General features: G+C 37.6%; 1 protein-coding gene across 1 annotated transcript in view; it reads left to right on the forward strand.

Annotated features, from left to right (window-relative positions):
• The first annotated feature begins 1,614 nt into the window (after window positions 1–1,614).
• The window catches only part of stk17a (serine/threonine kinase 17a), a 39,342-nt gene continuing 23,248 nt past the window's right edge, over window positions 1,615–17,708 (forward strand). The window contains exon 1 of the mRNA XM_079409203.1: window positions 1,615–2,070. Coding sequence (XP_079265329.1) covers window positions 1,913–2,070 — 158 coding nt within the window. The 5' untranslated portion in view covers window positions 1,615–1,912. The remainder of the gene's footprint in view (window positions 2,071–17,708) is intronic.

A 17,708-nucleotide genomic window follows, 5' to 3' on the forward strand; every position in this document is an offset into this window, starting at 1 on the left:
CTAAATTGCCTAAAACAAAAGTCTGGGTTTTGGCTTTGTTTTCTTATTGGCAGTCTCTCTACAGTTCTCATATATTATATGTACATGTATTTACATTGCTTTTGACTGTCTGTAGATCCCGCCTTCTCACACGCCACGATTGGTTGATATGTACAATGCCTTCACGCTATTGGTCAAAACACTTTTCAGTCACTGGCTTCAGCAAGAATGAAAACAAAGCCTAAACAGAAATGTTTGTCAATTTAGAAGTCAAGGGGGAAAAAAGGACATATGATCACCCTGTATAATATATTCTGTTATGAAGCTGTTGGCATTGCCACGGATAACAAATTTCAGACCCCACATCCACCTTGTATATTGCAGGTATATCTTTATGAATTAAAATACATATTTTTAATGATTTATTTGTTTAATATATTGATGCACATCTTCCATTTCGACAGTCACACAAATATGAGTTGGTTTGTCAATCATAACTAAAACTTTAAATGCAAACAGGCTTTGTCTCCTAATATTAATAAAATGACTTTATAACCACAGATGACAAAACCAGATTTTCTGTATTAGTATGAAATATCCTAAGTGGTGCTTTTATGTGTTTATATATATATTCTTATGTTGGTCGAACGCCTCTCATCATCAAAAGAGAATCAGTTCCCGGATGTTTATCCAGGCTTAATGCATGCAGGCTCTTATGATGATGCTTATGGTTGTGTTATGTTTGCATTTATTGTTTATTTATTAAACATGTTCCCTATGACTCTGGACTTTCTTTGGAAGGATGTCCATTAACACTGAATCTGTTTATCACTGACAGAACTTGTGAATGACTGTCTGACCATCTACTGTACACTGTTCAGTTGATATTATAATGTTTTTTATTATTTTTATTTGTTGGCAGTTTTGTATTTTATATTATTTTTGTACATGAGTTCAAGATAATGTGGGAAATTAAATTGCATATGAAAACCCTTTACTTGCAATGCAAACTGATAAAGTTGTTAATGAAAATACACATGTAAATATAATTATGAACACAAATGACTCTATATCAGCCTTATTTTCTGATGTCCATCATCATGAACAGGCTTCGCTTTTGCCCAAATCCTTGTACATAAATGTCAATAAACAATCACTTTCTAGTGGGTTGTATTGATTATGTTGATTCATACACACACAAGTTCTCTCTCATCCTTACACAGCCCAAACACCAGAGGGCATCACAAGAATCTCTTCTATATGTGTGTGAGTGTGTTTCTAAACAGAGAGATACAAATATTTAAATATGCCCAGCATAAGAGCAGTAATAATAATAATAATAATAATAGGTATCATCGGAAAAGGGACACTTATTTTGATGTTACATATATATTTATATATTTAGAAGTAAAATTATTACAACTCAAAAGCCATATGATTTCATTGTCCTCTCAAAATAAAACCCAACAGCAATCTTTTTTATACATCTGTAACATAATTATTTAATTAATTAATTGTTCACCTCTTATTGGTCAAAAGTCACTGTCAAGGTCCACCTCCTCCCGCCCACCGGCAAGTGCTTGATCGTGATTGGTGGAGAGCGGTGTCAATCACGCACGTTGCCCTGGCAACTGAAGTCTGAGGAGCAGCTTGGCTTTGACTGGGTTCAGATGAAAGCAGAGGAGCTGAGGAGAGCAGCAGTCATAAACTCAAGCGTTTGTGCTCGCTTAGGAGGAGTTTTAATCGAAGATGAAAGTATTAACAGTTAATGTTTTAGACACGTTTCCATGTTTTTAGGTGAAAACTCAGCGAGAGGAACTGTTTTATTAAGTGAGGTAGCGTGATAGTATCAGGTCACCTGTTGAACTGGGCTTGCAGGTAAAAACGGGTGTCGGGACACAAATAAAACGAATTGACGTTTATAACAGCCGTTATGATTCCCGAATGTCCACGAACGACCGAGCCCAGAAACCGAATTCGGTGTGAATCCGGTCAGAACCGCTCCGGTTTGCTGCGCGAGATCCGGACCGCCATCAGGAGCGAGCCGTTCACCGAGCACTATGACGTCATCCCCGGCAAAGAGCTGGGCAGGTGAGGCGCACCTTTACCTGTGTCAGTTGTACCACGTGTTTCTAAATCTGATGCATGCACTCTGAACTTCTTGTTTGGATTTAAAAGCACTCTTTTTGAAGTCAGGGCTCGAATGCATGCTCAGTAAATGCTTGGCATGCTACATTAATCCTATTTGTATTATAGTCTGCATGTGTGTATGTGCATTGAAAATGTTTACATTCAAGAGTCCCTGTGTTTTATATGGATCTGCACTTTTATGGATATTGCATGCATTTATTGCTTGCATTGCATACAGTTCATTATGTTTGTACAGTGTTTAAAGGCATGCATCACAGTATTTTGAGCATCTACTCTGCTTCAAAGTGTGATTTGGCATTGCATTGTCATGTAGATGGATTTCAGATACTGATGTATCTTGTATTCCTTTTGGATACAAGTGTGTGAAAAGTCATGGAATTGCATATGAAACCCCTTTACCTGCAATGCAGATTGATTCAGTTGTTAATGAAAATAAATATATTGTAATTGACTTTCATATCGGCCTAATTTTCTGATGTCCATCTGTTCTACATGAACAGACTTTGCTTTTCCCCAAATCGGGGGGGAATATTGCATGCATTTATTGCTTACACTGCATACAGTCATGCATTTTAAGTCATGCATTAGTGTTTTTAAGTGCTTTAAAGTATTAGTTGGCATTGCTTTGTCTTTTAGATGGCTTTCCAATAAACTTTTGCATGTGGTGCATTATAGCTGGATCACATGATTGGAAAACAGAGCTGTTTGATGGCACACTGCGTTGATGCCAGGGCTCAGTGGTTTTTAAATCAGGGAATAAGTCATACAGGGCACTCCAAGTCGCTGTAAGACTTCAGCACTATGAAAACACTGCGCTTACTCTTGTTTGTACAGAGGAGGATTTGCAGTGCAAGCAAAACTATTGGGGAAAATCACTTTAATTTCCCCAAGAGATGGATAGGGACATTTAGCTTTTTGCATGCTGGACAGACGTTTGAACTCCAGTTGAACGCTTGTGAAATACACGTTACAATAGAGAGGCCTATTTGAATTGTTTATTATCTGCTGTATTAGTCACAAGACAAACTCTGGAACATGTAATATCAGCAGGCAATCTGATCCGTCTGTTTGCAAAACACATCAGGATTAATGGGCAGAGGTTTGAGAGCGCAACTGTCTGGATGTCTGCCATTGCCGTTTAGGCCAAGCCCAGAGTCCAGTGAAACAAGAGAAAAGACAAATCCGTGAGTAGTTGATGTCCAGCATGTTGTACTAATCTCTCAGCACGTTTCTTAAAGGTGAACTTGAATGGTTAGGATTTCAGCGATATGATTAGCTGCTCCAGCTGCTTGTTGGTTGTGTTTGTGGAGACGAGACATTTTTATTCTTCAGCGAGAGATTTCAGTGGCTGCCAAAGGGTTATGAATCTGATTTTTATTCTGAGAATCACATTAGCCCAGATATTGGCTCTGAAAAGGCAATGTAAACTATATTATCAATATAATAAGGATAATAGATGGAGTGGCAAGTGATCATGATAAAACTAAATTATGAGCGTTTCGGTTGCAACAATCCCTTACTAATATTATAAGTTGACATCAGTGAGAAAACATATTTTTGATGGACGTCTGGTAAAATGATCAGTTTTCTTACTTTTCCTCAATGTTAATCAAAAGTGATCTTTCTTTTTTTGAATTTGTTTTTAAGCACATCCTCTGCTAGTCTTTTCTCTCAAGCACTGGTATTCGGTAACAACGGCTGAAGACCTTGTTGTGTTTGCCTGTTGTATACCTGAAAATAGAGAAGAACATTTTTACCCTCATCATTCTCTAACATTATAAACTTATTGCATTGTGGAAATGACCATGCATATGTGCATATCTAATCAAACAGACCTTGAATTATTTTTGATCTTGTTTGCTTTGTCCTGTCTAAGAAAAAACTGCTCAATTTCTTTTTTAATTGCCACAATATGTTGCTACAAACAAGCAGTATGTTGTCTTGAGACTGATCCAGGTAAAATATCAATAGGAAGTCCTACAAAAAAGTTTGCAGAAAGGTGCATGTTAGTATGGTTAAAAACAGCTCAATGATTTGCAAAGCTAACCATGTATTTTGGCTAAACACATGTGGACGCCTGACCTGACCATCACACCTAACTGAGCATCCCATTAAATATGGGAATGCACTAAAAGTTGCTTTGTAATAATGTCAACTAAATGCATAAATGTGAGAGTGTTAAAGTCACTAAGTTCTTCCGTACATCCAATTAAATGATTATAACAGTTAATAATAATTAGTAAAGGTGCCCACATATTTTTAAACACAGTCGTAACTTACTCATGGTGGTCTTGCTGGCATCTCAGTCTTTAGGTTTCCTTGTAATCTTATGAATTTAACTGGATCCTTCATTTTTGGGAATATTTAAGCTTTCGTAGTGTCAGTTAGGTTCATTCAAGTGTCTCCATCAATTTCAGTATCTGTTAAAACAACAGGAGATATAAAATTATAGTTATAATTAGGGATGTCAACGATTAATTGACAATCGATTAATTGTCGATAAGCGATTTAATCGATAAAAGCTGTCGATTAAGCGGTTTCATTTTGGGGTGTGTGCGGCTCATGCTGGGCTGGGTCACACAAATAATTTACTAATGTACAAACGACGCTTTTAATGTGATCCAAGCTCTTTTGTATTGAAATGTAGTAATAAGTCATGTTCAGTTATAATTTCCCTAGATAATTGTTGCATATCGGGCACTTTGCTTTGACTTTGCACACGCGAGCAGGACAGATACTGTTCATTCATACAGCTTGTTAATTCGTTCATACGACATATTAATTTGTGGCCACTGTCCAGTTTTCATTAATTTGTTCCCTAAAAAATGCGGGAGCAGTATGTAACGAATTCTTAATTCATGGCCACGAAATCTTTAATTCCCCCCCATGTGTTTACCACAGTAAGAGATGCGAAAACAGTGATTACAACAACAATAAAATAAAACTGCGAACCTAGAGGGTGAGACAGTGAGGATTTGGGAAAAGAAACAATAAATAATATTAAATTCATGACCATCTGGCAAAACAGAACAGAAAGCCGCATACAGCTTGATTTAAATGCATGCATGCGCTTGAACGGCATCCAAAAGCATGGTGGCGATGGAACATTTGCCTGCTAACCAATTATTTCTCTTATTAACAAAGCTTTGTTCCTCACTTGTGGCATAATACTCGCATTAAAATATTGCAAATGGGTAACGGTGTGTTTTAACGTTGCAACGCCGGTGGTTTTGGAAACGGATCACTGCCCCACGCGCCGTACTTACGTTTGGGATCATTTTATTTTATATCCCGATAATGTCAATTGCAAACATTGCACCGATGTTTTAAAATTAAAACAACGAGCACCATGAAACCATTTAAAAAGGGTTCAATAGAAAGGTTCAATCTCTTCTAAGAGTGTACTGTACAACATAAAAAGGAATTGAAATTTGAAAATGATGACCAGGCTGGATTTTACAAATATATGAATGTTTGAAATAATGAGCAGGTGTGTGTATACGAATGGTTAAAAAATCAGTCCTTGGAATGTTTATGCATATTAATGTACATTTACATTTAGGATGATTGTATGTACATTTCTTTTATTTTTTATGATAGTCAGGTGTGGAGTTATTGGGACTATTATAGAACGTATTACTTCAACGGAACAGATTTAGAGAACTGTCATTCTATCACTTGCTCACTTGCTTGAATGGGTGCCGTCAGAATGAGAGTCCAAACAGCTGATAAAAACATCACAGTAATCCACACCACCATCAATGAATGTCTTGAGAAGCCAAAAGAAACAAATCCAGCATTAAGACGTTTTTAACTAAAATCCGAGTCCATAATAACTCTTCCTCCAGTGAAAAAGTGTTCTGGTCTGAATCAGGGGAGAAATCTGCAGATCAAGCAGCGTTTACAAGACAAAACAGTCCAAAACACACATGTGGCTGCATTTTGATGTGAGAGACAACAGCAGATGCACTTTTTCACTGGAGGAAGCGTTATTATGGATTATAGACTCAGATTTTAGTTAAAACGTCTTAATGCTGGATGTGTTTGAGCTTTTGTCTTCTCCAGATGTTAACTGATGGACTGGAGTGGTGTGGATTATTGTGATGTTTTTATCAGCTGTTTGGACTCTCATTCTGACGGCACCCATTCACTGCAGAGCATCCATTGCTGAGACACTGATGCAGAGACACATTTCTACAAACCTGATGAAGAAACTCATCTACATCTTGGATGATCCTGAGGGTGAGGACACTTTTAAGAAGACTTTCATATTTGGACAAACTGTTGCTTTAAAGCTTCAGATGTGTCTTGAGTGTATGAGGTGAAATCGGAGCAGTGCTGTGTGATGCTCAAATGTGGGTAATTGCAGGACCGCCACACTGCATTCCTTTGCCACTGTGCTTTGGGAACACCCAGCCCTGACGGATCAGAACCAGCTCTCTACCGTTGTGTGTGGACGCCGGCCAAGCGCTTTAGGACAACAAATGCCTTGCCTGTATGGGAACACATTCTGCACGCTGCAGATTAGGCCTGAGATATCTGGGCGCCATGTAAAATGAGAAGTGTAATTGTTCAAGCATTTGTGCAACATTTTATATTCTTGCATGTACGTGCCAAGTTTCTTAATGCCGTGTCGCCGATCCAATAATGGCAGCGTGCCATTTACAGTTCTGCTAGTGTTAAAAAGATATGCCATTTAAAACCATAAATTATATAAATTGCATAAAATGCATGTCACTGTGTTTTTCAATAATGATTTAAAAGAATATTTCACCCAAAAATAAACATTTGCTGAACATTTACTCCCCCATCAGGCCATCCAAGATGTAGGCCTACAGATGATGAGTGTGTTTCTTCATCAGGTTTGAAGAAATGTATCATTCCATCAGTGTCTCAGCAATGGATGCTCTGCAGTGAATGGGTGCCGTCAGAATGAGAGTCCAAACAAAAGTGAAAAGTTGCATGTTTGTAAAAAAAAAAAAAAAATTCCAAGGCATTTTTAACCATTGCTTCTGGACAAAATAATAGTCCATAATAACATGTTTCTCCTGTACACTCTAATATGTATTTTTGTCTTGATTCAGAAGGGACAACCTTTTCACAGGAGGAAGTGTTATTTTGGATTATTGACTCTGTCATAAGAGTAAATTTTTCAAAATTAAATAAGCTTTCAATTGGTGTATGGTTTGTTAGGATGGGACAATATTTGGCTGAGATACAACTATTGAAAATACAACTGAAAATCTGGAACCTGAGGGTGCACAAAAAAAAACAAAGAAAATTGTGAAAATCTCCTTTAAAGTTGTCCAAATTAAGTTCTTAGCAATGCATATTACTAATCAAAAATGAAGTTTTGATATATTTACAGTAGGAAATTTACAAAATATCTCCATGGAACATGATCTTTACTTAACCCATTTAAGCATACTTAAATGCAACTATAGTTGCCGCAGTTGATAGTTGTAAGTATTTTTCTAGATGTTATCCATGTTTGATGTCTCAATGACATGCAAGCTAACAGCCAAATAAAGGATTTCAAGGGGGAGGTATTCACTTCCTTCCTGTCACATGAGGCTGTCAACTTCCTACTCCTATTTTCCGGAAGCATGGAAAAGGCAAAAACTCCCAAAGAAAGGTCATTTTCATGTTACTAATAAGTATTTTTTTTGTTGCCATATATACATCTACACAATCACGAAGGTCTCATGAATCATCCAAACAAAACAAATCTTACTAGAGATCTATAGTGTTTTGTGTACTTAGTCAAAAGTCCAAGCGGCAACTATAGTTGCAACTATATATGTACTATATGCCAGTACATATAACATATCATGGGGAAATGGGGGTATACTGTTGCTAGCATCATGCTACTCATGTTACCTTGTTAAAAACAGCTTGCTAGCATCATGCTAGCAACATGAAAATGCTAACTTAATGCTATCATGTTAGTATGTTGCTAGCATCATGCTAATCACATTAACAGCTTGTTTAAAACATGTTAATTTTGTTTTAACATTTGCTTGTTAACATGTTGTTAGCATAATGCTAACACAATTAACATGTTAACATGATGCTGTTGTTAACATATTAGTGCCTAGTTTTGATCTTTCATTCACAAAATTCACAAAATCAATTGAAAGTGGGGAGAAAATCTCATGATGAAATGTTTTTCCAAATGCATGTTAGCCACAATTATTGGCACCCCTTGAAATTCTTATGAGTAAAATATTTCTGAAGTATATTCCCATTCATATTTACATTTTTTTTTTTTTTTTTTTTTAGCACACCAGAGCATACCATTGTCCAGCCATGACTTCTGTTCCACAGGATTATAAATGCCAACTGATATTTATATATTAAAAAAATCTTATTTCACACTGAGATTTCCCCCCACTTTCTATTTTTATTTCAATGATAGGTTAGAATTTTATGAATTCTTTGAGTGATTGATCAAAAGGATAAACAATGCAGATTTATTTTCACAGCCGCCTTTGCTCATATTTACCAAGGGTGCCAATATTAGTGGAGGGCACTGTACATATCTATTTTTATTTATATATTTTCATTTAACGTTTTGATACCCAATGCCCTGTTGGGGCAACTTGATGGCTGCACTTTGTTCTGCACTGCTCCACCACTTTAAGACAAATGGATTTGTTGTGTTTTCATATTCAAGAGATTATATGATAGATGCAGCTTTTTTGGGTTTGCATCGAATGTTCTTCGACTTTTATACATAATAAATATGCATGTTCACATAGGACACTATTAACACGACTATATGCATAAAACCATTCAGAAATATTTGGGCACAAATGGGTATCCTAATAATTTTTGGCATAAAAGAAAAATCAATAATTTTGACCCATACAATGTATTTTTGGCTATTGCTGCTTATGACTGCTTTTGTGCTCCAGGGTCACATTTGTGCCTGAAATGACACGTACGCGTGAAATCATGTCAAAATACACGTCTCTGCAAGTATCCTTGTAATCCCAGTTGCTTATGGCTTAGGTGAAGGTAAACAACTGAGAAAGAAAATGGATGTGTAACGGTATATTGGTTCACAGCAGTTTAATGTTCCTCTTGCTTTCTGTGTCATGAATGTTAATCAAACAAAAGAAAAATCACTCTTGTAGCTTTAACAGATTTAATTTATACAGTGAAGACTATGCAGTGTTATTTTATATTTGATTATTCAACTTCTGCACCTGAATCCTGGCAGACTTACTTGAAAAATATAAAGCACTGTTTATTTAATTTGCATCTTTGTTCTATTATATTTATCTATGCTTGTAATTAGTTTATTTTCTATGCTGATTTCTACTCTCCTACAAAATCACCCCAATTATTGATTCAAGTCATCTGGTGATTTTTCTTTTCTTTTTTCTTCATATAGCAATATATATTGCAGAAAAACAATGTCGCAATGTGAAGTTTTTTTGTTTTTTTTTTCCCAATATCGTGCAGCCCTAACACAACATTAAAAGGTGTATTAAAGGTATAATTTGTTTAAATGAAAATTGCTCTGAATGTTTGCTTGATCACACTGTCCAAAGTTCAGCTTCGGTGCTGAGCTCTGTGAATCTCATGTGTGTTATTTTTTTAATTAAGCTGATGCATTTGTGAGGGATGTGTTTGCAGTGTAAAAGCGGATGACACCACAGTCTCACTGTTGTCTTAAACAGCATGTCATCAGCTGAGAATCTCTCACCCTCCTTTCATGAATCTCTGGGTGAGTTCCGCTGCTTGATTGACGGATCTGTGCAGTGTGATTTATATATTTTTCCCCTTTGTATTTCCCATTATGATTTTTTTTTTTTTAAAGCCCAGTCTTTTCCGCTCTCTTTCCCAGAAAATCCCGGCTCTAATGCCCGAATGGGATGCCATGACATCATTTTCGTGCCATTCAAGTCATATGGGGCTAAAAGCCCAGTGGCAACATCTGCTGTGCTCCATGGAAACAGAGCGGGGGGGGGGGGGTGGCGAAGCCATGTGAAAGCCAAGTTTGTTATTGAAGCCCTTTTAGTGCTTGAGGCTATGTTTACACTAGTGCATTTTCGTTTCAGAAACGTGTAACTTTTGTGACGGCCATGCCAGTCGTTTACACTACTCTGGTGTTTTTTCGACCCTAGAAAACGGAGACTTCCGAAAACACTGCAGACCCTGTTCTAGTTTGAAAACTCGGGAGTTGCAATCCAATACTCTGTGGTAGGCTAAGGGAAATTTATGTTCTGTAATGCAGTGTTTCCTACGGACGTTCTAAGCGGCCATGCAGTATTATAATTTTTCTGTCTTGTTTTCTCGTGATCTGAAAGTTTTGTCGTTATCACGACTTAATTTTCTCTGTGTATTCGGCATGAGAAAATGCTATAGAAGCAGCATCATCGCAGCATCATGGATGATCGTATTCGCTTTTACTTTGATCAGGGACTCACTCAAACTGAAATCGCTCTGTGTCTGTCAGTGATTGACGACTTACACAAGTGTTCAACACTTGAGAAGGAGGCTGGATAGTCGTGATAACGACAAAGGAGTCGTGATAACGTGATAAAAACAAGACAGAAAAACTATAATAATGCATGGCCGTTTAGAACTTCCGTAGTTTCCCATACATTGATTTATTTGTGGCGGCCTGCCACAATATCAAAACTGACCGCCACAAATAGATTTTTATTTTTTTTCAAAAAGCTTCGACTTTGTTGAAAAAGCCAGCGCTGCACGTTTCAGAATCGAATCACGGTGCAGGTGTCTTTATATCACTGCATTTCTGAAGGAAACAGACTGTCTTCAGAAAATTTTGGATGTCATTTTCATTTAATCTTGTATAATGTCTGATAAAGAGCTAATTTGTGTACAGCGTTACCGGGGAAACCGCTATTTCTCCTGCTCTAGAAGCGCCTCCTGCTGGCAGATAATTAATTTGTATATATGCAGCCACAAATAAAGTCCAAGTCTGTGGGAAACACTGGTAATGTAACAGGCAACCATTGGCAATCGTTATTTGTTTCCTGTGCCTTTCTGAATACTGAATATTTGTTTTGCTGATAGTGTTGTAAAGCACTTTACGACTCCTTGTCTGTGAAAGGTACTATATAAATAATTGTTTTTTACTTAATTCAAATTATTAAATGGATGCCACCTTATCGGGACAATAAAGCCCTCCCTAACCCTACCCGATACTTTTATTTCAACTTTTTGATTATTTCCTTCATTTTTATTGAAAATAAATGCCTTTCCGATGCGATATGAGATTTGAAAAGGGAGAAAAAATTTTTTGGTATAAGGCGAGATCGAACTCTGGTCGATCGCATCAAAAAGCATGAGCCTTACGATCTACACCATTGAAATTGATGCTATATGAGCGTCTTTTTGTTGACTAACTCAATCGCATGTTGGGGGGCGGAGTTAGTGTAAATGGCCTTTGCCAACAAGGCAAGCTATTTGCACTTACAACTTGTTTTGAACAATTTCTTTGTCATCTGCAGTTTGATTTTAAGTAGGGGGAAAAAAAATCGAAATTTACGAGAAGCAAGTAATTTTAACAAGTGCAGTTTCTGTGCTATGGTGAGGCCTGAAACCTGACTGAAATTCTTCATAGAGATCATTTTTTTGCAAGTAGGAAAACAAATGAGCAGAAAAGAAAACAGTATATTGTGAAGTTTTTTTGTTTTTGTTTTTAATTTAAAATAGCTGTTTTCTATGTGAATGTCATAAAATGTAGTTTATTGATAAGATGAATTTGATCACAAAAAATAAAACAATTAAGTAACAACTGTTTCCAACGTTGATAAGTCAGCATATTAGAATGATCTCTGAAGGATCATATGACACTGAAGACTGGAGTAAAATTCACAACAATAAATTACATTTTAAATTGAATATTTCACTATATTGCTGTTTATTTCTGTATTTTTGATCAAATAAATAATAAATGCAGCCTTAATGAGCAGAAGAGACTTCTTTCAAAAACAGTAAAAATTGTACTGATCCCAAACAGCAGTTACATTAAATAAATTTTAAAAAATAATTTTGTATCTCATAAAAAACCCCAAGCAACAAAAACTTTATTCCGTAAATTTTCCATATTTCCTTAACAACAGCGCAAACTGGGGTAACAGAGTTTGTTTGTCAAGACATGTCATTTAGGCATGGCAAGCAAACCAGATGAGTTTTCGGCATAATTACCTCCATTTAACAAAAGAGAGCTGCTGAAAGGACATAGTCAGACCTAAAAAAAAAATGTGTAAATGCTTTCAGATGAGGTAATGCTCATTCCCTAGATATTTCTGCAGTATCGGTGTATCTGTGGAGCATGAGAACAGGAGCCCCTCGCTCCGCGCCGTGTCACATGTCAGAGTTCATTATTCCTTCATGTCACAGACACAGAACAAACAGGCCTCCGCTTTCAATCCAGCAGCCTTTTCACCCTTCTGTGAACGTGCGTGCGCTGATGGGGCTTCTTAGTCATATGTTGTTTTCATTCCCTGCCTTCAAGAGCTTTTGCTCCTGTCAGAGGCTAATTACCTGTGCTCTCTTTAGATGCCTGTTGCTGATTAATGCAGCACAGAAAAGCTGCACCCCCCCCCCCCCCCCCCCCCCCGAGAAATTCTGAGCAAAAGCTGATGTTTAGCTAAAGTGTAAACTTGCTCACTTGGCAGAAAATAAAGTGCTGCTGGCCTCATATAACACATTCATTAAGTGAAGTGTGGTGTGGCAGAAAGTACACAGGGGAAAAACTGTTTTAAGCATTTTTCGCTGCCGCCGTTAATGGCTGTAGGACATCAGTAAGGGAGTTCTGTGATGTCTTCCTACAGAGCATAGTCCATCCCAAACTTACTTTGCTCTTTAAAACGGTCACTCATGATGAGAAGCAGCCTGCAGTGATGTTCCCACTGACAGTGATTTGAAAAGACAAAGCGACCGGAAATCATTCATTTTCAATGAGAGTTGCCAGATTGAGGCAACATGAGTGACAGAAACCACTGGAGATGTGACAGAGTGCTGAGATCAAACTATGGACATGCAGAGACTAGGGCTGAACAGTACTGGACAAAACTGACATTGCAATATTGTGTTTTCTGCAGTATTTATTGCATCCAGAAATTTGGATTAGATAGCTTGAAAAATATTTGAAGTAAAATTAATATTTCTAGAATGATTGGGGTGAATTTTGGTGGGGAGTGAATCTGCATAGACAATAAAAAATAAAAAATCCCTTTTACACTGAAGTGTGTGAACTTTTTGTTTTAGTTGAAAATGTGGGTGTTCACATATAGGCTACTCTTTTTAAGAACAGCTCAAATCTTTCAGTAACCATGAAGTAAACCAAGTAAAAAATAATAACCCCTTTCTACTTGAATTTATTCAGTATAGTTATTTATACAGTGCTGCGCTTCTCTCAGAAACATGCAGTGCATATTTATATCGTATCACAATATTGATTTAATTTGAAATATTGTGTGATGGATGGATGTTATTTCATTGTCGTCTGTGTGAAGGCCTCTCGATTTTCCTTTAGAGGAAGTATTGTTCTGAATCAGTGATGTCCTTCCAGCAGACAGAAGCTCAGAGACTCGAGAGGATTCAGGTATTTACCTCAAATCACCCATGTTGTGCGCTTCCTCTACAGATTATACAACATTTCCAAGTTCAAAGTCAAATGAACCTTAAATGGCTAGTTATTGATCCTAAGTCTTTGCAGCTAGAGTGTTCAAATATTGTTCATATGAACTAAACCTTTTAATGCTGGATAGCCATGTAATGAGTACAGAAGCTCTTTGGGTGTGTCTTTGTATCGTCTGACCTCTTAGGGTACGTTTACATGACACTGACTCCTTGAAAATGACTTAAAACACCGTTTTATGCATTCCAGGCCAGTAGTTGGCGATGTAAAAAAAAAACTACACGGACACACAATACACATACGCACCATGTAACCATTTTCACAGATTTGCATTTTTGTAGTTTACGTGGAGACAATAACAATATTGCTTTTAAAAAACTTGCACTTTAAAACATGTTTGCATTGTCAGGCCCCCAAAACATTGTTGTGATGTAAATAAATGGCTCAAATCAGTGTTGGGGAAAGTTACTCTTAAAAGTAATGCATTAAAATTGTGTTACTCCCTAAAAAAGAAACTAATTGCGTTGCTTAGTACTTTGTATGGAAAGTAATGCGTTAAACTACTTTTGCGTTGCTTTTTCTCATCTGGCCTAGGCTTGCTTGTTTGTTTTTAATATAAAAAAAAGTTCTGTTGAAAGTAATACACGTTAGGCTAACGGAAATGTTAATTCACGTCAGCGCTCTCTCCACCCTCAATACCACGACTGAGGTGCCCTTGAGCAAGGCACCGAACCCCCAACTGCTCCCCGGGCGCTGCAGCATGGCTGCCCACTGCTCCGGGTGTGTGTTCACGGTGTGTGTGTGTGTGCATTTGTTCACTACTCACTGCTGTGTGTGTGTGCACTTGGATGGGTTAAAAGCAGAGCACCAATTTCGAGTATGGGTCACCATACTTGACAATACGTCACGACTTTACTTTACAGTAGAGGGCGCAGCTCAAACTAATTTCTAAATGAAACCTCCTTAATTGGTGTATTAGATGTGGTGTAAACACTCCATTATAACTAGCCTAAACGATTGAAAGAAGACTTGAGGTTAGTGTTTGCTTTAAATGCATTGAGCTTCTTGTATCTTTTGAATCAGGTGTATATAGAAAGAAATACAGCATCTTCTGCATTGTCAGTGTTCTTTCACATGTAGCTTGCTGTTCTGGAGACCCGTCAAACCGCCATCCTTGTCATTTTTACACATCGTCCAACTGGACAATAGGTTTCCACAAGAATTTGTCTGATTTAATGACCTCCTTTGCTCAGGAGAAGACGCCGGAGCTGCCAATGTGATTTAAATGCTGTAAGGCTGCTAGACCGCTGCAAGGTCTGTCACTAACATAACACTAAACACACGGCAAACATACGACTGACGTCTAGTGCACTATTCTGATGCAACAGTCATTTGTAGTCTTTGACTTGAATCCAGTGTCTGGTTTTATTTAGATAAGCATAAATGCAATTAAAACCATTTTATTCTGACAAACGACAACCAGAGTTCACCGTCTCAAATTCTGAATAACTTTCTGACTCTCCTGCAAGCTGGCCGACTGCTGACCTAAACCGCGTACTCAGACAGACAGACCATCTGCTCTTGATATGGCCTCTTTTTCAAGTAAACCGTGACCCTGCCGTCAACCCTAGACCCGCACACATGAAAGCCATCGCGCTGGGGTGTTGTCTGTGAGTCCAGAGGCTCTGGAAATCTGCTGACATGGCTGCGGAGAGAGACAGCAGCTCGGTTTTAAAGACACTAAAGTCGGCCGAATCCAAATCACAGTCTGTCCCTCCAGCAGGCCCTCGACTTGGGTTAACCACACAGCACTTTCTGCATTCCATACAATAATAGAAGTCATATTTGACATCTGCAGCAAATCATGCAGAGTGTGACCTGGAAATTGTTCTTTGGTCAAATTTCATTTGTAATTGATCTGCTCACGTTGCGAAATGTTGTCACACGATTAGTTATAGGCAGGGCGATTGTGGCCAAAAAATGATCATGCTAAAATTTCATATCAGTAGATATTGAAAATTATCACGATAAACGTCAACTTTATTTCTTTCAAGTGTAAAGACCTTCTCCTGAGTGAAGTGTTTTCAATTTTAACAATTTAAATTTTTTTTTTTTTTTTTTGTCAGAACATCACAGAACACTTGCCAAACAGTTCAAGATTTCACAAATCTTATGCCGAGTTCACACTGCACAGTTTTCAAAGTCATCGGATCACTGTTGTTTTCACTCCGCACGACTATCAGGGGTAGCATTCAGTTCAGTCACTGCTGTGTTCACATTGCATGATGGATCGTTCACACTGCATGACTTTACAATAAGAAGAATCACTGACAACTCTGTCTGGTCCGCAAACTACAGCCAAACGCACAAGAAGTGATAAGGAAATAACACAAGATCACGATGATATTCTGGCCTATAAGTCCTCCCTGAACACACAATAATTAACCAAGATGACTTGTTAACAACATACTTCTGCTGGGAGAAATTTAAGCAGCCTACTTGAAAGTGAAACCAGCGTTTTGTGCATTTTATGAGTTTATTTCTTATAGCCTATAAAAGCCCTGAAAGTGAGGAAAAAGTCCTCTATAGAAGAATAGGCTATTATTTACAGGAAAAACCCTAGCCCCTTTTTCATCTTCTTCATGAAGCCTACCTGTTCTGTATATTCTAATGCAAAAATGTAGGCACGTTGTTTGGAAATGGCTAATCGCGTTATTAAAGAAAAGTCCTCCCCAAACTTCCCGCTGCTCTGTATCTCGCTCTCTCATTGGCTCTAGGTCATCGCCGATGTAATTAAGTCAGAATTCATTCACACAGCAGGACTGGGAATCACCGACAGGTATTTAGCCTGCCAAATATTTCACGGACGACGGCGATGCATTGGCGATTCCCTCAGATCGCGTCTTTGATCATTCACACTGCGTGATTGTCACTCCCGTGAACGAGCACCGATTTGCCTCCGATTTCGGACATTTGTCGGCGAGTGAAAACTCGGGCTAAAATCGTGCAGTGTGAACTTGGCATTAGGTACAATAATCAAAACATTTAGGCTGCATTTACGAAATCAAGTTTCATTTTATTTTTTGCTTGCCTCTGACACAGATCGGAATTTGTTGCACACGTATAAACGCTTCACAATTCAAGCACTGGTCGTATAATCAAGACCAATCAGCGAGTAGACGCCAGTGTTGGGGTAATGCATTACAAGTAACGCGAGTTACATAATCACGTTACTTTTTAATTTACAAGAAAATATCTGAGTTATGCAAATTCAGAATGACGCAAACCTGCAATAAATGTTAATTAATATAAATATCCTATATGTATTTAGTCCTAGTTTATTAACCGATATCTTTGCTGCTTGTCTTCAATGATCTAATTCAACCACACGAAGTGAAAATTACTTTAGATGAACATTTGTTTCGTTTTTTCTTTTTTTTTCTTTATTGCTGCGAGTGATGATCTTTCTTCTCCAAACTTTATCTGGAATGTCACTGCAACTTCCCCATCAGGCAAACACACACACACACACACACACACACACACACACACAAATGAAACCGTCTGTCTGATCAAAAAATGTCATTTTAAAAAAATGTGGTTAATATTTGCATCATTTACGATTTATTTTGTCCTCCACAGTTTACTATTGGATGCTGTTTAAATAAACCATGTGGGTTGCATCAGACTGCTCCATTTTGTTTTGTATTTTTGTCTTATATTAAGTATTCTGATATACATAATGGTATGCATAACCCCCGTTTTACAGGCATATTCAAATGTTCATTGTATAAGGAACAATGTTTGTGATTTATTTATATAACAACATTATCACCATGACAAGAAATCGGTACTCCGTATCGGCTGCAAAAATCCTGATCGGAGCATCCATGACACACTACTTTCCATAAAAAGTAACGCAATAAGTTACTTTTTTTAAGGAGTATTGTAA

Source organism: Barbus barbus (genome assembly GCF_936440315.1).
Source record: "Barbus barbus genome assembly, chromosome: 46".
Taxonomy (NCBI): domain Eukaryota; kingdom Metazoa; phylum Chordata; class Actinopteri; order Cypriniformes; family Cyprinidae; genus Barbus; species Barbus barbus.